The 24,150-nt window shown below is 44.1% G+C and overlaps 1 protein-coding gene across 6 annotated transcripts in view; it reads right to left on the reverse strand.

The window, feature by feature from the left end:
- ABCA1 (ATP binding cassette subfamily A member 1) overlaps positions 1 to 23,883 on the reverse strand; it is a 97,446-nt gene extending 73,563 nt beyond the window's left edge. For 3 of the 6 annotated variants that reach the window (XM_054810799.1, XM_054810798.1, XM_054810793.1), the window contains exons 1-3: positions 23,567 to 23,883; positions 7,134 to 7,280; positions 1,281 to 1,374 (exon numbers count right to left, since the gene is read on the reverse strand). In XM_054810799.1, coding sequence (XP_054666774.1) covers positions 1,281 to 1,374; positions 7,134 to 7,199 — 160 coding nt within the window. In that variant the 5' untranslated portion in view covers positions 7,200 to 7,280; positions 23,567 to 23,883. Of the gene's footprint in view, positions 1 to 1,280; positions 1,375 to 7,133; positions 7,281 to 13,122; positions 13,350 to 14,178; positions 14,275 to 23,205; positions 23,285 to 23,566 lie in introns of those variants that run through there. The other 3 variants (XM_054810795.1, XM_054810796.1, XM_054810794.1) reach the window with 3 other exon arrangements.
- Positions 23,884 to 24,150: the final 267 nt, after the last annotated feature.

Genomic DNA, 24,150 nt, shown 5'->3' on the forward strand with positions numbered 1-24,150 from the left:
CAAGAAGCTCAGTCTAAACAATTCTATGAAAAGGCAGCTTTTGCTAGGTTTGAGTTTATATAAAGCACTGCCAGAGCTGGGACAAATTATCATTGAGGCTGCTAGTTATTTATACCAGCTGAGTAAACCAATTATTGCTTCTTTTCAGCTTCACATCCATTTTGCAGGTATCTCTCCTAATGCCACTGTAACACTCAGTCAGAACACGCAATTCAGACATTATGCAAAGGATGAGATTTAATTTAAGGAAGCTTCAATTACCCTGCCAAGCACTACAGAAAGTGAGCCAGGCTGTACACGGGACTAGCAGTGTCTGAAGTGCAATGGGAAACTGCACACATGAACACTTCAGCTTTGAAAGGATCCTTGCTAGCTTGAAAGCCTAGCAAGCAGCATGAACTGCCCCAGACACTGCAAAGAACCACAGAGTAAATACTGTAAGACCTAGTTCCTCACCCATTTTAAGAACAAAACACTTCAGAGTGCCATCCAGAATTGTGTTGTGCTGACCCTCAACCCTTACCTTGCAATAATCAGGCAAAGGAAAGACAAACAAAGAGCTCTTCCACAGCCAGCTAATTGCAGTATGAGGCTGTCACCAATCATAGCAAGATGAAGAATGTTGTTAATAAACAAGTCATGCTTCCTAAATCAAACGGCAACCAACACAAAGGCCTAAAGATTGTCATTTGCAGAGCAAGAATAAGCTTCCTTTGAAAGAAAAGTAATGTGCCCATTTAGGATGTAAAGATAAAAGTAGAAAGGTTTTCCCCAATAAATGTATGACTGCTGAATGAACCTACTGAATATAGAGCCAACAGTCAGTGGTTAGAAAGAATGGAATTGCTTTTGTGCTCTTTAATGCAATACATTAACCCACATTACTGCCTGAAAATGAGATTGCATTCTTACAGATCTGAACACTGCTTTCTTTTTATGCTAAGTCATATACAGATCAGGAATGAGAAATAAGACTTGGGTTCTGTGTGAGTTTGGCAGACTTGTCACACTTCCATAGCAAATTCTCAGCTAATACATTATAAATGCAAAAACTGAAAAACAGCAAGAAAAATGGCAGCAATGTACAGTCCTGGAGCAACATTAACATGTCAGAACACACTACAGTTCCCAAGGGGGAAGGAAAGGAGCCATTAAAACTTCCCTGAAGATTTCTGAGCGAAGTATGCAACTACTGTCCCTGCATCTTGCCAGCTGCATTATCATCTTCTAACCATGAAACAACAACCATTCTGGGTGCAGCTGTTGTGTTTGGTACTTACATTCGTGCTGCTCATAGGGCGGATATGAAAGTCTTACAGAGATCAGGATGAAGAAGATAAACAAAGGCCAGGCAACTTCGATCAGCAGCTGGAACTGGAAACAATAAAGACAAAGTATTAAGACATCATATTCAAAATACAGGACAGAACAGAGGTTCCAGTACTTGTAAACCAGGACAGTTTTGCAAGCTCTGCCTCACTGTGCTTTGCCTATGCATTCCAGGACCAAGAAGTTTGTTCCTCCAGCTTCAGAGGATAATCTGCAAAGAATTACGGGATTTTTCTCCTTGATATGTGCCAGGGATATGCTTAAGGCCCATTTTTGGCTTTTTGTAGTTCTTTTCATCCCCTGATTGAAAGAAACCTCCCAACAAATCTTCCCAGCAATGACCTGAGTTTTTGGCCTCATATTTTAGAGGTAGTGGGAAGTACCTGCACCCCCATTCTCACATTAAACCACTGAGCTTCTACCCTAACACATCAGGCATGGAAATTGTGCTGGTGCACAACTATGTCAAATCTTTCAATGTCACTGCTGCAAAAGTATATTGGTATCAGGAAAGCAGAGCTACTAAGATTAAGGTCATATGTAGTTATTGTTTTGTTCTAACATACATTTGTCTCCAAAGGTAGGCACCCACTGGTCCAGGGTATTTACATATAGACAGGTGTCAGGTCAAAATATAAAGAAATCAGTTATTTAGAGGGACTAGACAAGAATACAAGAAAGGTCTACTATGAAGTGCAGAGTATTTTTTACACATGGAATTGAAACACAAAAAAAACCCACTGAGATGTGCCCATCCTACAGAAGCGTGTAGCAACACTACAGCCTAGAACTGAGATACAAGCTGAGATTTCCCAGGCTTGAGCTTCATAAGCCACATTTCTCCTTTCCCACTCCAGAAAGGCTGCCTAAACCTGCATTTTAGGTAAGCCATGAGACAAGGAAAAACTGAGAGCTTTTTATGCTGCTACTTATGTTTTTCTTCCCCCTGGGAGAGGGAAACCAGAATGTAATCTTTTCCCCGCCTTTCCTGGAAAATCCTGTCTTCTCTAATAAGATATCTGCATCATTCTTACTACAAGCCAGATAGGATAAGACCCAAACCCCAGTGGGAGAGAGAATCCCCACACACAAATGTGTTTTCCCATGTTACACCATTAACAGTTAAAATTAGGCCAGGCAAACTTTGAGGTGAGAATTCTAGGTGACTACTGTACCTCAAAATAATCTCAGTGTAAAAGCAGTGCATTAAAACAAATGCCACTTGATCCAGCAGAGGAAACCACCCAGGATGGCTCCTCACAGATATCCTTAATGGATGACATCCAACCAAATGGCAACCCTATCCAAAAGACATGAAAACTGAGCAGAGTCTCCCAGATACTCCTGGTGACAGTGCCAGGCTCTGCAGGATGAGTTTGGGATATTGTTTCCATGAAATTGTCATGCACATACTCTATGACTACTGGATAAGAAACTCTACTGAGACCACGCTAAGAAAGATGCCAGGAAGATGCCTCCGTATCTTTGGTCTCACTACAAACAATGTAGTGGCAGCATACACACATCTACTAACAGTGACAGCCTGCTTCCTTCCGCATTAAACAGTGGTCTGGCTCCCAGAGGTCAGAGATGCTCAGAGCTAGGATGCTGACAACTTGTCTACCTCCTCCCTTTTCAGTATCCCCTTACAGCTGCCACCAAGATGGCATAGAAGGATTTTTCCTCCTCTTGACAGGAAGGTACCTGTGAAACCAGGACAAGTCATTCCCTCCTCCAGCATCAATGGCCATGCTCTAGCACACATCATGGCCCTCTGCCACCCTGGCTGTAAGCAAGGAGTATGCATTCCTAGTGACTGCTACTACACTGCTTAGAGATACAGCAGTGTCATCTGGGCTTGTGGAGGTTTCTCAGGGTGACCAAGTAGCGCAGATAGCCTCTTGCAGCCCTGCAACTGCTACAGAACCAGCAAGAAAATGCTGCCCTGGAAAGCAAGTCCTGGCTCGCTCAAAGAAACATCAGCCCTAGCTGTACCACACTGGAGTGCACAGTAGTGCTTGAACGGCTCTGTTTTTGAAGGTGAAGCCTGGCCACCTGCACACATAGCTCCTCTTCTGCATACCCAATTATAGTTAATTACACAATCACAAAGGTAACCACACATGGGCTGCGTGCACAGTGCTGCATGCCTCTGCACATGCAACATGTCTAACTTTGCAGATAGACAGGCTCAGAAAGGACAGAGAAAGGAGGGATGCAGCTTGGACTGGCTGAATTGCACCTGTACAGCTGAGACTGCTGCATCACAGCAGCCACTGAAATGCTGCTTAGTGAGAGACAGCTGGCAACTGCTGCTGCAGAGGCTTGCATGGGGTCAAGCTCAATGCGTCAGTGGCATTTCAATAGCAAGGTTGGACTCCCTGGACAGCCTCTAGTGCTATCCAACAAAACCTGAATTCTATTCATTTTGCTCCTAAAGGTCAGTATGTTCCTTCCCCTACTGCTTCCTGACCTGCCTGTGACAGCGCTTTTCATCTGCTGCGGCCTTTGCAGAGGAGGACACAGATACTAAAGGGGACGTGTCTCACTAAGGTTCGTACTAAGTAGATACTGAAAAATCAAGTCTCCTCACCCATTTTTGGGCTGCAACTACTAGTCCAGCCTGGTGAAATGAAGCTTCAAACCTCCAACTCTTTGCCATCCCTGCTCCATCCAGAGTTGAAGGAGGAACATCCCATTTACGCACAGCAGGTGAATTCAGAGGCAGCACTTGGCCCAGAACAAACTGCTTCTAATTTCCCTGGGGCTAATCCCCAAGGCATGCCCAGTTTATACCAGTTGGCTGATAATGCAGGATACCATTAAATATTGATATCTACACTGTGTCAACAGGAAATCTGTTAAGCAAGAACTAACCAAACTATCATCCCATCTCACTGTCAACCACCCTCCCCACCTTTACAATCCAGTTTCAATGCAGGGAGTTACCAGCAGCTGATCAGTCTTCTCCATGCAAGTTTGGGGTGTCTCCTCATTTGCGAGACAGCAGTGACCCCTGAACACGATTTTTCTTCCCTCTTCTCCCCCTGTAAACTCCTTCCCCCCCACTCCAGTGCTGTTGGAAGTTATCCAGTACAAAGTAACACTTGAATTGCACACGTCAGGCTGAGCTTTGAACCCAGCTTTCGCAATGCAGCCAAACTCACAGCAGCTGAAGAGGGCTCAGCGGGAAGCAAAGGCTAACCTGCACTTCTTGTGGGAAGAAGAGTAAGGATCAAACTATTTCTGGGCTACATCTTCAGTAAGTACAAATAGGAGAGAGCCATCACCAGCACACTCAGCTCAAGGACACTGGTCTCACAGTAAAGCAAACAGATGAATGACTGTGCAGCCTTGATAACAGCACGGTGAGATGTTCTGCTACTTTTCAGCCATTTTCTGCTAAGTGGCCTTCCCCTCCTGACATCTTCAGGTAAAGCCCAAATGGCAACTGTTAATAAGAAAAACCCCAGAGAGATAGGAACCCCACAAAAACAAGTGATGTCTCAGGCCTCCATTGTGAATTGACTAATAGTATCAGTGTGGCACAGACTACAAGCAGTCTTGTGCCCTTTGTGCTACCTGATTAGAAGCCGATACAGAAGTTGATAGAAGGTACCAAGAAACAGCTGAGCAGATCCAAGATCATAACAGAAGTACAAGCAGGAGGGTCTTTTTCACTGACACATGCTTAGCCTACTGTGTTGTTGTGGCATCACCAAAGGATCTGACTGCACTTCTGCTGCCCAGCAAGCTAGCCCACAGCTACCTTGACAGGACATGTCATGCTAGAGCTAGACCTCTTCAAATAACCTTCAAACCTGATGCATTAATTCCAGAAGGCCTTGTAGAAAAGCAGTCATCTTCAGTGTAAAACTCAGCTCCACTGAAATCTCCTGGTTTAACCAGTTTAAGCATTGCTCCAGAGAATCCACCAATGTCCTAGAGGTCCCCTAGTTGCTAAAGCCTGTTTGGGAGAGGTCAAAAGCAAGGTCTCCAGCAGCAACGGAGGAGGAGATTGTTTTCAGGTCTAAGAGCGTAGGTTACATGGGCAATAGCTAAGACCAGCCTGTCTTTTTAGGACCTGTAGCCAGTTTTGAGACTGCCTTCCCCAGCTCTGTTGCAACATCCTTCTAAATTATGAGGCTGTTCCAAGGTCAGAACACTGGCCCATATGTCCAGAGAACAGACAGCCTCACTCCTGGTGGCTGGCACAGCCTGCAGCTTGTCAGCTGAGCAGTGCTGTCCCAGGAGATCAAGGCTCCTGAGGTAAGGATAAAAACATACAAATCACACAGAAATTCCTGCCATCACTGGCAGCTCTGTAACCACAGAAAAACTCAAAGATGCCATGAGCCCCCTTTGTCTGGCTTTATTTAGGAATGGACTAATTCCACCTGTGAATTCACTGGACAAGTCCTATGAAAACAAGCCTCAGACACCTGAGCAAAGACTTCAAAGACTGTCTCCATCAGTATGATAGCCTCCTCTCCCTTGTGACTCCCAATTTCTAAAATGACTTGGCCCCATCCAGCTGGCAAGCACCCAGACATTTGCAGGGTTCAGAAAGCTTATCAGACACCACCACCTTGGTAGCTCATGCTCCCTTCACATTACCCACTCATACCTCCTCAAGGCCAGATCTAACAGGACAGATCCTCTGTACCAGCCTGTTGTACAACACATGCCCTTGTCCAACACAGTTATCCCATAAATCCCTGGAGGGAAAATACCATGTTTTCTCTGGCTTTTAGCTGTCTGCAGCAGTTAATGAAGTCTCATTAATGTAAAGGCAGAAGAACCTCAAGGACACCAAACTGGATTCATGCTCCTGTGCCACTGTCACAAGGAGAAACTCTTGTTGCACATTGTCTATCAGAACAAGTACATTCCCACACTGCTAATAGATGGTGAGGCTAGCACAGAAACTAAATCAGAATGCACCTCGGTAGAAAACCAGCAGTTACCTGGATTGGTCTCCATGCTGGTAAGACACCTCATGCCAGTCACTTAAACTACACTTCCTGTTGCAAAGTTACATGACAGGCTTGGGTTCTCTCCCACTGAAGGTGCCTCCTATTGCTTCCACCACTTCTGCTATTAGGAAATGGCAGAATTTTGTTGCTGCTGTTGTAGCCTGCAGAATTCAAAGGCTTATAGACCCAAGTGCACACTCCTGCAGTTTGGCAATGCCCTACCTGTAGAGCAGATCATAGCACAGGTTTTCAGTTTACATCATCCTGGCTGCACACAGCAGTTGTGCACCCTTTTTGGCTTTAAGCTGAAGACTGGTAGATTTAGATTAGATGTTAGGAAGAAATTCTTCACTGTGAGGGTGGTGAGGCACTGGAACAGGCTTCCCAGAGAAGTTGTGGAGGTCCCATCCCTGGAAGTGTTCAAGACCAGGGTGGATGGGGCTTTGGGCAACGTGGTGTAGTGGAGGGTATCCCTGCCCATGGCAGGGGGGTGGAACTAGATCATGTCTGAGGTCCCTTCCAACCCAAACCATTCTATGATATCAGCGTTTCGGTACTAAGACACTCTCTCACACTGGGATTCAGGAACTAAGACACTCTCTCACACTGGGATTCAGGACAGAAGTCTCCAGCACCTCCAAGCCCTCTGGTTTCTGTCCACCCACCACTGTTCAGTTTGAATCAGGTCTTTCCATAGGCAGACCAGTTGCTCTACCAGGGACGGCCAGACATAAGACATCAAGACACAGCATTTTTCCTTGTTTTGCTTGAAAAATAAGCTAAAAGGCTACAATTTAGACCTCAAAAAGCCTTTTGGCTAATACTTACAGTCTGTCTTTTTCTGTAGGTGAAGTTCTTCCATAGCAGCAATGCCAGCTGTGTCCAGAAAGTCATCTTCTTTCAGAAAAGCCTAGGAGCTCCCTTTGTGCAGCAGCAGTGGCAGTACACAGCAGAGACGTTGTGGCTGGGCATTAACTGGGGGGGGGGGGGAGAAAAAAGGGTTGAAAATGAAAAGCTGCGTCAGAACACAAAATGCAACAAGACAAGGGAAAGGCAGAGTCTGCACTCTATCACCCCAGGTGACCATGCAGCCCCCCACGGTACTCCTCACCACTGCCTCATGCACTCTAGCCAAGTCTCCTGGGTCTCAATAAGCTCAGATTTAGACTCACTGTCTCTTACCTCAGACCTCCAAGGCACAGAACAATGCAATACCTGCAGGACAATTTCCCTCCTTCCTGCCCAAAAATTCCAAGAGTAAGAACAGCCCAGAAAGGGGAAGAAATCATAGGCTTTGAAAGATGATTTAGAGACCCCCAAATGAGATTGAGCTGTACAATTAAACTCTTTTTTTTTTTAAAGCTTTACATATTTACTTTTATAATGGTGAAAAGCCTACTGTCAAATTAGGAAAGCCTTTGTTTTGAAGTCCAGTCAACATCACTTGCAGAAGAAAATGCTGTGCAATTAACAGGCAAGGGAGAAACATCCATTTACTTGAAGGTAAGTGACTAAGAATAACCCTGCAGCCATTCATATTTGAATAAAGTGAATGGAAAATTGCTGTTGAGTCAGTGTCAGGTCTTGCAACCACCTGGCCTCCAACACTTGCAACCACTTGGCCTCCAACACTGCTGTGAATTGGGTGTATTCAGTATACACACCTTGTGAGAGCATAAGAAAGTATAAAGGGTTGAAAACCACATTTGTTTCTTTGGTGGCTATTAATAATAGCATGGGATAGGCTTGGGTACACACAGACTTCCAGGGAGACTAAATCAAATGGAAAGGTGAAGTTTAATGTACTATAACCTTATTAAACCTTTTTTTTCCAGAATTAATTTGGCATAGCTCAATTTACTTTTGAGTTTAAGCCACTTCATATTAAGAGTATTTTCATTGTGAGCAAGCATCCACACAGGAATTTAGCTAATCCACATCAAATTAATTCCGATTTATGTACTCAAATACACTCTGTTGACAGGCTCAGTGTTAACCGGACAGCTAGCAGCCTATTCAAACATACAGTGAGAGCACCATTCCCTCCAACATCTGTTAAGCTGGGAACATACATTTTTGATTCTAGTGTCCCACATACCAGTACCCTAACCCAATGATTCAGAGTTGCATGCCTGATTGCAAACTGCATTGAAAAAGTTTCCAAAATCCATAAATGTGCTAGGAACATAAGACTTCCTCAGGAAGTGCTCTGACCAGTCCTACACTGGAGTAAGACTGGATGATAAATGGCAATTCTGGACATAAGTTTTGAGTTAATGAACGCTTGTGGCCTTTAAGTCTCATCCAAAAAAAATTCCATTATTTCAATGACTTGCAGATTAAAAAACTTGTCTCTAATAATTACGTCTGTGTTACAAAAAATGTTCCCTAACATGACTAACAAAAACAATTAAACCCATTACACTGAGTTCTACAAATAATTACACTGTAGTAGCACAACAGCACTTCTTAATGCCAGTGCAGGGAAGCAAAGAACAATAACAGATGCCTCTACAAAAAACTACAAATTGAGCCTCATGTCAGCACACAGATAGCTGAGTGTAGAGTCAGCATGGGATCATTAAATTCTGCTAGGTACTGCCATAATTCAGTGATGTGACCTCCGCAGATGCTTGTCTTCACAGAAGCATGCCCAACTGATCTGACAGGAGAACCTTCCTTCCCTGCCCAGTGCTTCCTGCTGGTTGAAGCCCCCTGACACTAACACGTTCCAGCTGCATGCACTTCTGGCTGGTAGATGGTGAATTCCCAGACATGCTGAGAGGCAGGCACTTGGCAGGTTAATAGCACATCCACAGCAGGAAAAAACCTGCCCTTTGTGGACAATCTCAAAGGACAAGCCCTGGCTGCGGAGGACTGTGCACACATGCTCATGGACCCAAAGCATACCTTTAGTTACAGGCTTGAATAAGCGGGGGGGGGGGCTTTGCAGCATCTCCTCTGCATGTCAGATTACACATTTAAATGTCTAATTAACATGTAACCCAGAGAAGAAACTAAGTAGGGAATACTAACACCCCTCCTTTGTACCCCTCCACTGACCCATTTCTGCTCAGGATTCAGTGGATTTGGCAACAATGTTTTCACTCGCCCTACTGAGCAACCTGGATTGCTACTCACATAGTGCACAGGTGCTCAGTGACCAATGTGGTGCAAAAACCCTTCACAGAACACCAGGAGCATTGCTCTATTCAAGCATTTTTCTGCAAGGATACTGGTCTGTAAGTCACAGACCTACATTTGCTTTACTGCACTCTCCAGTGTGCCACAAAGTGTAAGCCCTTCAGCCTGAGCACAATCCTGCAGATACGGGCAAGTTTAGCATACAGATGTAGAGGACAGGAAGAGACTGCACAACCTTCTACAATCACTGTTAGCTATGCAACAGTTTTTATCTTCAAATGGGTGTTCAGAGTACCCACTCCATATCCCTCCCTCTACAAAAATGTCAACTCTCTGCAACAAACTACTTCCCAACGTTTTCCAGCAATTACAGCTAAAGACCAAAATCCACGAGTATAAATTACCACAGGAAGAATGCAGGAAGGATCCCAGGAACAGCCAGAGACCTTTGACATTGTCAATAGAAATACAACCAACTCCTGTGCCTTAATACCCTGCACAGAGGCAGAATAAAATTTGAAGCAGTTTGTGGGACGTTTGAGCTAATTATGGGGTAGTTGGTTTAACCCACATCAGTGAAAATCCAGACATTGGTCCCTCGCAATTGCAGTCAGTCTGCAGGATCCAGAACACAGAAATATTGCGCCGTAGAGGTTGTAGGGTTCACATTGCACTGTCAAATGGTAGTGAGATAAGGGCATGTATTTGATCATTTAACGCATCACAGCTGATCAGCAGAAGCCTGTGCAGCCAGGACTCCTCAGCTATGGCCAACCGCCTGGACACCACCTATCTGGAGTTCAGCTAAACTTTACTGGGAGCAAAGCAAGTGTGCTGGCCTTCAAGTAAGGCCAGTTTGCATGGATACAAGTTTCAAATGAAACAAAACCACTGATTTGTAAAGACTGTACATGAAGACTGGAAAACCTGGCCCAGTGCCAGTAGGCACTACCAGTGAAGTCCCAACATTAAACTAGGAGGCAGAGCCTAACACTGGATTATTCACCAAGAGCACAAAACCTGAACCTGAAGTGTGCCCGGCTCTTCTTCCAACTGTGCTGGGGTGACAGCTTTGAAGACATATTCTGCCCCAGTATCTATTACAGACTGGGTACACGGGTTTGTTGATGCCCAGAGATGCCTCTGATTTTGATCCAGGGAGGCTGATACATGTCCTTCACTGCTGATACAAGTTAACTAGACCTGTCTGAATTACTAATACATCAGAAAGTGTTCTGCAAACTAGGAATCTCAGAGGAAAATGGGTTGGCACCCTTTCAGATGTTCTTCCAGCTGACAAAAGGCAAGAATTACAAGCCAGAGATGCAGAAAACTGACAGACCCTACACTCCCAGCTCAGCTGAGTGAAATACAGCTGAAGTCCATCTGTATTTCCACTTCAACACAGCTGGGAAATCCAACTTGCCATTTACCACTGCAGTGCCAAAACACACGAACACCAGCTAGTTTCCAATGCAGGCTTTTGTGTTTCACCTAAGATGTTGTGAGCCAACAGTAGCTATCAGTAATCACTCCTGACATTTACTCAGAACCATCTAAAGCAGCAATACTGTTTCTGTCTAGAAGAGGAGCTGCCTGAATTCATCACCATAGCATAAGTTTTCTGTGATGTAGAGCACCACAGCTCTGCTGAAGAGAATGAGGATTTATACCTGCCCATACTGGACCCGTCACTTTGAAGTGCAATCTCTTGCTTTTATAAAGCACTTACTCTGTGAGAGTAGGAAGAACTCCCCCAACTGCAACAATTAGTGCAACTTAGTTATGGAGAGATCTTTGTGTAAGACATCCAGTCTTTTCATTGTGTGAACACTGCAAGTTTTCCCATAGAGGCAGATACCAATATACAGCAAGTTTAAGCCTAGAGGCATCAGGCTTACTTCTCTTCATCGCCCAGAAGCTTATTTTTGTCCAGCTCTGCTTCAGGATTTCTCCACCTCTTCAGCAACATATGCAACACAACAGCACAACTCAGACTACATGGAGCTCACCAGGGGAGACTCAAATTACCTACAACTTCAGGGTACACCTGGCAGCTGTCCAGTAGCTCTGGTGCAAACTCAAACTGCCACCTTACCATAGGTAAACAGATACCATCAGAAGGGTCTGTTTGATGACTGAAAAAAGCAATGCATGTTTGGAATGACATCCTGAGTCCAGGCCTATGCCCTATGCAACACGTAGATACAGCAATAAGTGTTCAGTTAGCCAGCCAGCCGAGAAAAAGTAAGGATTAAGAAGCCATTTTATATTTAGCCAGCAAATAAATGGTGGGGATCCAGTACACAGAGGTCCCTGCATGCTCTACCAACATGTCAGACTTGTGCACATTGAATGTACTATTTGTTAGGTATCTCAAGTTTTCCCAATTCCAGAAGAAACACACACGAAGGGGATCAAGTAATAAAGACATCCAAACACGTCCCCAGATATTTTGATGCAGTTACCCCCAGTCTCTTCCTAGGGAGAAGTTTCTACTTAGAACTACCAAAAACCTTCTTCAGCCTGCAAAAATCAGTGGACATCAGAGAACTGGGAGGAGACAAAAAGTGATTTGCATCTGCCTCCTGATCTGGCCTGGGGCTAGCAAAGTTCCATCACCAGATCAAGACCTTCTCTACTCATTCAGACCAGCAACCACTACACCTACCAGCACAATTAAAGTACAGAGTCCACATGCTTGTCCCACGGTCTGCCTTTCGGAAGACTCCGTGAACATGACACTTCCCCCCCGCCACAGAAACCTTACATGGCCTTCAGACCCACAGGGCTGCCATTCCATCCCAGTGTGCAATTCAGAAAATTAAGAAAAAGTTAGGCTACAGGGCAACCTCTGAAAATGCTGGCAGTGAAACACATACTTTGACCAACCCTTTCTTTCTAGATCAGTACTACCCATTACTTGGAAATAGAATGGCTGTCGAAAAGTTCATTAGCTGGTATGCCAAGAGTCTCCAGACCCAATTCATCTTAAATACAAAGCCATGTATTTTTACAGCTGTAGATTTAAAGAGGAAAAAAGCTTAAGTGGCAGAGAATCAATTCCCCACCCCCGTGGCTGGTGTCTGTACTAAGTAAACATAGAACAGCCTTCAAAAGCAGCTTTCTGCAAACAATGCAGCTGTTTGCTTTCTTTTGGGGACGAAAAAAAACCTTTCCCCTAGAGAAGAAATCCCTATTTAGTCAGGGAACAAAGCAAACTTATCAAACCTTATGAGACTGGAACACTTCAGGATTCTGGCAATAGGCTACAGACCCTTTATTTCTCCAACAATGGTTTAAACCCAGTCCTGGTCAGCAGAACTAAGAGTTTTTACTAGCTGTTGAAGGTTCCTCCATGAAATCAGTTAGCGGCCTCTGTCCTGTTCTCTGTCAGATTTCAACATTACAAAAGCTATCGCCACTGGCAGCTCTCCACAGACCGAGCAGCCATGGAGAGTACCAATCTAATATCTAGAGATGATGCCCTTATGAGGGGAAGAAAGCATCTGGTGGACACAGCATGGGTTTGAACTACTAGAGCCAGTGACGTTCCTTTCCCATAAGGGGACACGGTATAGCATTTTATGCTTTCTGCCTCAGATGAAAAGTTGTAATCTGCTTAACTCCAATTTTTTTTGCCTATGTATGTATCAAGTCAAACAAGACTTACTTTGGAAGAAAAGGGGCAACTGAAGCACAAACACCAGATTTCAGCAGAAATATAGTCCTCTTCAGGAATGCTGAGAAATGTCTTAACATTTCATTTCCTTTAGGCAGTATCAGACTGTATTTTGTGGAGCAAGTAGTATCATAAGCCATGTCAACTCTGCAAAGTCCAAATCCAAGGCCAAAGTCCCCCAGTGCTCCACATGCCATCAGTTGAGAGCAGGTCCCCATGAGGTCTGTGAACACCAAGGCAGGACAGAAGTGTCTGCCTCATGAACTGACATTTTGACTCAGACAAGACAAACCATCAGAGAATTAGTGGCCTAGATAGGCATTTGGGTAACAGAAGTGCAAATTAAGCTAAGAGTCCAAATTAAATCCACATCTCCCAAATCAAGGTCTAGCATCTTGATCACTTCTCTGCAGAGCACCAGGATTTTGCTTCTTCCAGCATAGTAGCTACAGCCAAGTGACTTACTCTTACACAACTACATCCGCTTTGTACAACCTATGACTGTGCAAGGGCAGAAGAAGCTCTCAAGGCACAAGTATTTGGAGAACGCTTCCACCATAACTTCCACAATTCCCAGAAAGGAAGCACTTTGCATCTATGCAACTTCAAAAGAGACTAAAGGAGGAGGAAAAAGAGCACTGATCCCAACTCTGTTGAGATTAGGCTAGACAAAGAGCAGCTGTAGACAACGGCCATCTTTTTTTTTTATCCTGCTGCTAGAGATCTAGTTGGAGACATTATCCACAGTAGAAACAGCCAGTGGATAAAGAAACAGAAGTAATGTCCATTATACGATCAAAACAATTAACACAAAGCTTGCAAAACCCACAGGAGCAAGTCTGGAATTCCCATGTCTAAAATTTTCAAGAAATCAAACATCTACTGGAGCTCTAGGAAAGAAGGGAGACTGCCACCTAAACAATTATACTTTTATAGGAATAACAGTATTGCTCTTTTAAAGTAATCTTTTAACCTAATGAGTCTGAACTAAGTTACAAAAAGGTGCCATGAGAAGTGTTAGCAGCCCAGAGAGTTCAAGCAACTCACCTGAGGACACAAGCAAAGCAAAGAGAGATGAGAATATAACCACCAGATCCCACACGACTGTCTCCTGGTTTAAGCACTGCTAGACTCCACAGCAATCACAAGCAATGCAGGATCAGCAGCGGATGTGTGAGCTTTGAACCTACAGCCTGCTGCCTGGGACACAGGGTCGTTATCAGAGGCCACACAGACACTAAAAGCAAGTCTTTCGTAACCACCCCCCAGAGGACTTCCATTTCTCTCCCATTTGCCAAATGAGCATCAGACACCCAGTTTCCTATCCCATCTAAAATTTCATTCAGCAAGAAGCGCTTTCTTCTTCAAAATCTCCCAGGTCACCTCACAGGGTTTACACCAACTCCTTGTTACCAACAATGTGATTGGAGACCTTCTGGGTCAGCAGGCAAGAATTTAATTAGGACCACAAACAACAATATCTGGGTAGCAATTCTTGGCAAGATCCACTCATAGTTTACATCACTCTACACACACTGACTACTTGGCCTTAGGTTTGGTAGTAAACAGGTTCTGGCCTTGTTCTTCAGGGCTTACTAATACTGAAAGCAACTAGTACATTGCTTTCAACATGGCCATCCATCTGCCCTCTAAATAACAACGATTTGCATGGCAGAAGCACTCTAAGATCCAGCTTCATGATAATCCCCAAGCAGTTTGATTCATTTTCCATCCTTGAGGAGCACGTTAACTTTTGTAAAACTAATACTAAAGGATAGTGCCAAAACATTGGGCAGCTGACAAAAGGTTCTCATGGAATCCCTCTAGTGACCTGCCACCTCTGGTCCAGACAAAACCAAGACACCAGGTATCTCACTCATCCACAGGGCCCTTAAGGCAGCATGCACATAGCTACCAAACACTGAAATAAACTACTTCGCTCTGTTGTCTAAGGGGGCCCAACCTCACAGAAGATTGGAGACAACCAATGGAAAATTACTTCTTTTAGCACAAGTTGACAAGAAAATGCCTATTCATAACCTGCTTTAACTGCTGCTATTAAAAGGATTAGTGATGCAACCCAAGCCCAAGACTAGGTTCTGCCTGCTGCAGTAGGTACAGCACAGAGAAGGCAGCCTGGACCTTGCTCTGGCAAGTTGGAACTATATAATGGGATATTAGGGGCAGAAATCTGGCTTCCCAACTATTTAGGCAAAATGGTAAGGAGTTTCTAAAGGTATCTAGCCTCAGCACTAGGACTGAGCAAATGGATTTTTCAAAAGTCAGTATATTACATGCTGAGTCTTTCTGAATGCTTCACTATCAACAGCTGAGCAGACAACCGTTTTGAAAGACCTGGCCCAGAACTAACATAATGAGCACTGAAATCCCTGGCCGTGAACCCTTCAGAATATCCGTCTTCCTCTTCTGTCAAAGCCAAATTCCCAAGATGTATTTCTAAGCCCCAGGTGGGCCCATCCCTAACAGTCACAAATAAACTGTATGGGGCAGTTTCCCCAAATTGCCAAGCACTAGCTTACAAATTACTCTGTAATGCAAATTGTCCTCAGTGCCTCCTTAGACATTGACACAAAGCCACATTTTCAGAAACTGGTGTTTTATAATCTTCCCATGTGACACAACATGCCAAGTTGTTTTAAGAACCTGTCCCAGGTCACAGGAGAACAATGCCTACCAGAATGACCCCAACAACTGGTTCTCATTACTTCCAGCATGCTCAAAAAGCTCACTGGTGAAAACAAGCACAGCTCCAATGCAATGGAAGAAGTTGAGCTTGCATGCACCACAGCCGGACTGACCCAAAGAAAGGCAGTGAAAGAGATGTGACATGCATTTCAGCAAGAGGAATTGCTTAAATGTAGCATATATCACTCAAGACGAAATGTAGTCATCTATCTTACAAAAAAAAAACCAACCAGCTTCCAGGTTGTGAAATATGTGAAGCATTTCAACTTTCAACATTACACTGAACATCCTCTACTTTCTCCATACAACAAAAAAGCCAAAATCTAGCCCATTCTCTGGAAAAAACAAACATGAAAGCTGATTTGCTTTATCACGGCCAATGTCCAAAAATCCATAGTCCATATTAGATTTTTTTTTGGCTCTCAAAGAATGAGCTTTTCTCTAGCGGAATCTAGAAATAATAGAACATCCTGCTAAAATAATAATTGCGACATTTGAGCTCAATTCATGCCATTAAGCTTTGATCTCTGAGCAACTATAGTATCATCAGTACACAGTCTGCAAAAAGCTGTGCTACACAGCCCCAGTTACGTTTTCCAGCTGATGACGCAGCCTGTTTAAGGACATTAGCTTTGCAACTAGGAAAAAGGGTGAAGCATTTCACATTACAAAAGGTACCTTTCTGCTTGGCAGTAGCCTCCAGGGGGAGAAGGAAAGCAGGGCTCCCCCAAGAAAGTCATCAGTCTCATCAACTTTTCCTAAAAGAAATCCACAAGCTCAGAGGGTGTTAGACCAGAAACATTTTTGACCACCACCCTTTACACAGCACATCCTGGTCATTGAATCACTTTAGACAAAGTAGCCACAGATGTGGTTTAACAAAGTGTAATGCTGATAGGTGCCCCACAGTCCTACTGCAGAGTGGCTGGAGCATCACTGGGATGTTTTTGTGTTCTGTTGAGCAAAGTTACCAAACCTTGCAGGTTTGCCATCACATTCGTAAGGCTTTTTTTGGAAGGCAATGTCTTCTCCTACATCTTGTTTTTGTAGCTTGCTTTTCATTTTGGGAGAAGACAAGGACGCAAACTATACTCAGTACAAGATTAAACTGCAGTTTGAGGTGTATGCCTGCCCTCTAACATCCAAAGAAACTTTACTGTTATCTTCCTCTTGATCTTTGCCGTTTGGCACCATCATGCCATAAACCAGTGCATGTGTTCAATAATGGAGCAGAACACAACACGGCTTATATTGTAGAAAACATCCAAGTGGTGCCTTTGGGATTCACTCGCATAAAGAATAAGCTGTTAAGCTTGACACGTACACAACTGCACTGATCTGTGGCATAGGTATAAGTAACAGCAGATGAAACAAAAAAAAAAATCCCTGAACTACACAGAGAAACATCAGCCAAGAAAAAGTCTCTAGCACAATGAAAGGAAATTACAGTGTTGAAAAAAGCAACAAGCTGGCAAAGGCGGTATTTAGCAGCCATTGTCAGCTTGAGCAGAGTTTGATCTTTTAAAGCCTACAACAGACAGGCTCAGAACAAGACCTGAGCTCCCTCATGGCTACCATCTAAATGTATTGATTTGGAAGCTAGTAAATCACTTAAGTGATAAACAGATGTCCAAGTACCTTTGAAAGCAGTAAGCGTCAGCTATGAAAAGGAATTAATTTCTGATCAATCTTGGCAACTGATACAGAGTTCAATAATCACTTATCTCTAAAGTTATTCATAGAAGAATATGACAATAATTGGCACACATGATAAGAAGGAAGCCCATGTGCCTGCTGTGGCAGGTGTGGCACAGGGCAGCTAGCTGGGAGCACTGCCAGAAAGCGTGCACCGATCATCCCCATTTTGCCTGATCCACGGAGGAAGCAGTCGTTCTACACACTGTATATTCTGCAGCTCCAGCTGTACAACCCATACCCCCAGTGGTGAAGCTTCAAACCTTAGGGTCAGCACAACAGCTGACAGACATGCAAAGGATGTTAACATATGCCTATTTTAACATCACACACAGATCTAAAAGAGATAAGGATGACAGAATTTGTTCATGTCCTAAGCAATATCTCATGATGCAAAATAATTCAGGACAGAGCTCCATTAGTGTTCTCCAATACTTTCAAGGGACCAAGCACTCAGGTGAAGAGCTGCGGTCTACTCAATTTCAGCCAAAAGACTTGGAACAGAACACACTTCAGGTACATGCAGAAGTGGCATGAAATGCCAAGAAGAAAAACAAGCTTGCAAGACAGAAATGTAAACAAATTTTTTTGCAAGTTTTTAATGTGTATAGGATTCAGACCACTTTTTGTTGAGCTTAGGATAATCTTAATGGTGCTCAGTGAGAAAGTTCCACTGGCATCAAAGCATACTCCCCACAGACAATCCAGCTGACTGCAATCATGTCTGGTTTTATATATAAATACAATTGGGAATATAGACTTAGTAGTGTGGAATATCAAAAGCATGTTGCAAGAACTGGGAGTGAAGCTCTGGAAGACAGGGCAGTCAGGAGAACAAAAAAATAACCTGGGAAAAATAAGATCTGAAGAAATCTGAAAACAGATTGTGTATAGGTGATGGTATCAGTTTGCTAGAAAAAGGAAGTGGGCCCATATCTCTCCCAAGACAGCAGAAGAACTCCTATTGCTTACTTTAGGATGAATATTTCCATATAGGTTTGAGGGAGCTGGGAAACAAAGCAGTAAGAATTGCTACTCTGATTCAACAGGATAAAGAATAACTAAAATGTCTAAAATAATTTAAAACAAAGAAATTAGATAAAAAGCACATAGCGCATTGGTAGAACAAAAACACAAATGCAAGATCAATTTAGTTTATTAAACAGGAATGCTTCATTTAGAAGAGTAGATTTTGAACTTTGACTCCAGTACTGCTACCAGAATGAAATGTCAGTGTGTCTGTGCTCAGAAAAGGTTGGTGCTGCTTTATTATTTGGATGAGAAGGGTTCTCATGGTTTTTTTTTTTTTTTAAATCCATTCAAATTTGGTCCTAACTCTAGCTATATCTGCTGGTAAAAGCAAACTCTTGTTATGGGAACACAATTGCAATATGGGGAAGAAAAAAGCCATCAGCAGACCCTAGAATATCAGTATATTCCCCATGAATACAGCTCTCAGACAAAAGAACATGTATTATAATTTGCTTGTTTCTTTTGAAGGGACAAAAATTCACCTGGAAAAGCAGAAGCTACACCTGAAACTGTGGGACTTAAACCCAGGTTGCTGAAACCAGCAGCACAGCCCACAGCCTTTAAAAAGATGTGTTACCTGCTACAGGTAAGAAAAAAAACAACCCACTTTCTCTTCTACCATGAGGAGTATAAGCCTTTGTCATCTCATTGTCCTTACAATAGTGAAAGCAGGTAAGAGGAAACAGGGCAAGTCATCACAACAAGACAGGCACAGGTGCTGGGAGCCAGGTTCTCCTGGTCCCTAGTCCTGATCTTATCACATACAACACTACCACCACTGCTGCTCCAAGACCTTCCATATGTCTTAATTTTTGCTTTTATTAAGCTAACAAGCAATAATGCTAATGAATATTAGTTGCATGGTTTGCTTTCCTGCTCCTGGTAACAACCACTCACTTGGAAATGGGCTAGTAAAACTTCAAATCGTTTCAGGGAGCCAAGCAAGTAGGGCTGTAACAGGTTTTGGCCACTTCTATCTTCCACACAGCACTGCCTGCCATTTGCTAAAAAGGAAACCAGACCTCCAGAATGATCTCTGAACTGTGTGGTCAGAGGCTCTGACTTTGTTTGTTCTTCCCCAGAGAATGACCTTGCTGTCTAGCCCAAACCAGAACAGTCTTGGAAAGGATCTTTTGCTCTCCTTTTTCTGTCTAATAACAATTGTTCTCTAACAAGGTTAGCATAATGCAAACCCATCTCTTACTGCATTAGATAAAGCTCTGCTAAGCAACACTCCTCCAGAAAATAACAGAAGAGGAAAAAGGTCAGTTTGTGTATGGATATTTATGCCATTCAAACTGATGTGCATTCTTGTAATCTGTGATAAAGCTTTTTCACTAATAACCCAGTGAAGAAAGATCTGAATGCCCCCATTTTTCCCCCCCAGCATTAGCTGTTGTGTCAGGAAAGCTGCATCAACAGTTTACCATCCTACTCCGTCCTGCTCGCCGTCCTTGAGACAAGCTCATGTTTTTTCCCCTAATGACAAATGTTAAAAAAAGACAGGACTAGCTTTGCTTTCACCTATTTTAGGGAAACAGACAAAAAAATAGAGAACAAGGTAATCTGTACTGACTACAGTCAGTAGTTCAAATTCTGAGTTGCTCTGTAAGACTTTCCTGTGACCAACAGAAATAAAAGACATGTAGCTACAGAATATGAAATATTTTAACTTTTTGTGGTGATTATCTTTTGAACACTACACATAGCATCTTACCATGGTATTTTAAATCTATACTCTTTAATATCAGTAACTGCAGATATGTGTGCTGGTTAACTACACAGAAAACTTTCAAGCATTCAGGATTCAACTCCTCAGCTGGCATAAGTACAAGACAATCTCAAAGAGATTGAATTTCTACCATGTTAGACCTGGAGAAAATGGGTAGAGTCCTAGCTGCCTCAGATGAACAAGGAAAATATGGCATATGTATAAAACATGTTTTACTAAACAGTAGGTTCTGACTCTAGCCCCTCTCACAGCAGAGATCAAGAATAACCAGCCTAATGGAAACACACTGGTGTGTGGCCAGCCACAGCCTCCAGATTTATTTCAGGATTTGGTGTGCTGCCCAGCCTAGGAGACCTATGCAAACACCAGGTCTGGGTGCCTTTCTGCTCTGCTCCTGTCCTCATTGTGCTGGCACCAGAGCTCAAAGCCATGAGAAGACTCTGAACACGGGATGCTGAAAAAATCACCAAGCAAAAAGAAGGGAGTTCGTTCTCAATTACTCATCCTGGGTTAGTGAACTCCAGCACCATCAAGGAGGACGAAATGGAGGAGAGCAAAAGCGAACAGGCACTCGGGGGGAAAATGAAGCAGGTTCATTAATGGCTCACTAGCAACCTTCAATTACTCTGTATTAAAGTTTTGAAGAAATCACACCCTAAGAAATACTGTGCCTGCATGGGGCAATGCATACGATAAGCACTAGCAGAGCTGATCATGTTTGGCCACAGATGGATGAGTTCAGGACTGATCTTCCTCTTGCTCTGTCTCTGTGGGTCTAACTCTGCCAGGTGAACTCACTGGTGAAACAGGCTTGCAGAGATGAAGGCAAGGGAAGACTTCCTTTCTGAATTGTGTATATTACACTTGAATAACACATAAGACATTGCATGCATCAGCCCAGAACTTGCATAGAAGGTCCAGAGCTGCTTTCCTCAACTCATTGAGACTTATTCCTGAATCACAGTAGACTGCTTTACCCTTGCACAGCCAGGAAGAAGTTCAGCCCAAGGAATGATAGAGAAAAGACTACTCCTGGAACAAAAGCTAAAATAATTTTACTGACCTTTTTTTGAAAATCATGGTATTTCATTTTCTGTAGTTCAGTATTTCACTAGGAGCCACTCTTATCTACATTGTCACAGTAGATGTCAAATTTGGTGCTGGAGCAAGTCTCTGCTCACACCAATAGCACTGGGCTACACTCATTTTTAAAAACAAATTTAGCATTACAAAAAAGGTTTGTCAGCAGCTGCCTCTGGCAAACTGATTTATAAACATGCCTCAATCTCACCAGGTGAGGAAACCATTAAGAAGCTTTCAACATACCTGCTTACACTGCTGTGCGGCCGTATTCAGAGGAAATTTGGAAATTATACCCAAGAGATTACCACAGCTCCTACAAATGCCAAAATCTTCTGCACAGCTGCACCTAAGGTGTTTGTTTCACTTAAATATGATATGGCTAAGTATTTCAACAGCAACTTATCAGAGGAAAATAATTGTGAATGCTTGGGGCTAGCTGCTTGATTATTACTCTCTAACCCCGGGTGACAGCAGTTGTGATCTCTTGCCACCCAGAGGCCAGCAGATATCTCCTCAGAACACCTACGATGAGCATTAAAAAAATAATAAAAATGGACACTTTTAAGCTAGGCATTCTCAATTTCGAAAGTTCAACTTAGATTCTACCATACACCTCTTGTGTGGATTAAAGTTTGGTAGGGCAGAACACTTCACAAAGAATTGACTTCTAATTCTTACCATTATCAGCCCTACCAAGTTACAGTTACTTGAGAAACAAGGTGCTCCGTGTAATGAGTAAAGGCATCAGATACCTGCCCCTATTTGTCCAGACCACACCAGATACGGACTGTACCACACTACACTTACATGCATTGAAATCCAAATTTGCACAATGAATTGCGAAGACCCACCAACCAGGTTTGTATCTGTTACATCAGTAACACACTGCAGAGTCCCAGGTACTACCCATTTAGCTTAATAGCCTGTGGGGGCATCACAGAATCACCACGCACTGATCTGGATTGCAGTAAAGTCTCAGCATACATTGCCATTCCCACTTGTTAGGGAGGCATGCTGTGCCACAAAGGCCAAGCACAAAAACCATTTGCACTGAATGTTTACTACCATGACCCCCTTTCAAAACTGAGTAAGATTGCTCAATTACAAAAACCTTTCAACAGCAAGCTTGGCCATCTGTTGTTAATGGAACATCCCCAAGATATGACTATTCTCTGCTGTACAAGAACCAACTTATTTTCAAAGGCACATCCAAATTGAATTTAATGCATTAATCTGTATCAATAACTTTCAAGAAGTCCAACTCCTCTTTAGGTTTCAATTTGACACATTTACAAGTATGTAACCACGTTTACATCCCTCTGGCTTCGGTAAGGTCTGTTCATCTGTTCCAACACACTAAAGATCAACTTTGATCCTCCCAAGTAAGTTATTTGTGTACCCTTAAAATCTCCAAGCCCAACAGCTGGAGGGGAGGAAAGGAGGAGCACAGGGGGCACACTCCTGGATTATGTTTACAAAAAGACAAAACCACATCCTAACATGAACTTTTAATTTATAGCTGGCAGTATCTTCCCTGATAAATTTTAAGCATCTGGGCAGTCACACACCTCCAGAACTAAGCAGCAGTATTTTACAACAGGCTGATGATAGGTTGTAATGTGGCAGTCCACACTTAACAGTCTGGCACACAGAAGCAAGATTTGTTGCACGCAACTGAACCTCCTGCCCATCACAAAAGCAGCCAGATCGACCTTTTATTTTTACATCCCCCCTCATCCCAAGGCCCCCTTCTCCCCCCACGACTTTACAGGATTCCCATAGGGGTGAAGGGGATGAAAACCCTCCCGTTATCTTCTAGCACCCACCAGGGCTGTAAGAGGCAGCAGTAAGGTTAGCCACCCTACACGAGCGCTGCCAAGTCAGAGTCGCTTCGCTCAGGATAAGCTAAAATAAAAGAATTATAAAAAGAGTAAGCAGACATGCAAAAATACCCACTGTTAGCCCCTTCCCGATGCCCCGCAAGCCACCCTCTGAGCCACGCTCCTGACACGCTGAGCGCAGCGAGCGGCACCACGCCGGAAAACAAAAATCAAACCAAAACAAAAAACCCACTTATTTGCTTTTTTTCCCTCTCGCTTTATGCCGCCTGCTCCGGGCGGAGCGGGGATAAGCGGGGAAGCCTCCCCCAACAGCGGCCCACGACGTGTCCTCCCCGCTGCCGCCTACCTCCCCGGCTGGCAGCCGCCGTCAGTACCGCGGGCAGCCCAGCCGAGCCGCGCTCCGCCACCTCCGCTCCGCGCTGCGCTCCCGGCCCCGGCCCCGCTCCCGCTACCAGGCGCCCGCGCCCCGCAGCGCCTCTTATAGGGCGGCCGGGAGCTGCCCGCGGTGGGGGCGCCCGCCCCTTCACGGACGGGGCCGCCCAGGAGGGTTGTTTTCCTCTTCCACTCTCCACTCTTCTGGCGTCCTCTCTCCTTTTTTTCTTCTCTTCTTCATTGTTCCCTTTTTCTTTTTCCTTTCTCCTTTTCTGTTCCCCTTCCCCCCTTTTTTGTTTTCCCTTTTCCCTCAGCAGCGGCTGCTGCTTCAGGCGGGAGAAGGGCGGGGACGCGGCGATTTACATGTGGGCGTGCACACTGCAGCCAAAATCAAGCTGCAGGGTTGTGTATGTCCGCCTCGCCGCCCCCCCCCCCCCCCCCCCACGGCGGGACACGGGTGGCGTGGGCTAGCTGCCTTGCTTTTTGCGGAACCCCGCGCTTGCCGGAGCGTGAGAAGCGTCCCACCCACACACATCTGGCTCCCACGCCTGGCCCCCC

This window comes from Grus americana, chromosome Z (assembly GCF_028858705.1).
Source record: "Grus americana isolate bGruAme1 chromosome Z, bGruAme1.mat, whole genome shotgun sequence".
Lineage (NCBI taxonomy): Eukaryota > Metazoa > Chordata > Aves > Gruiformes > Gruidae > Grus > Grus americana.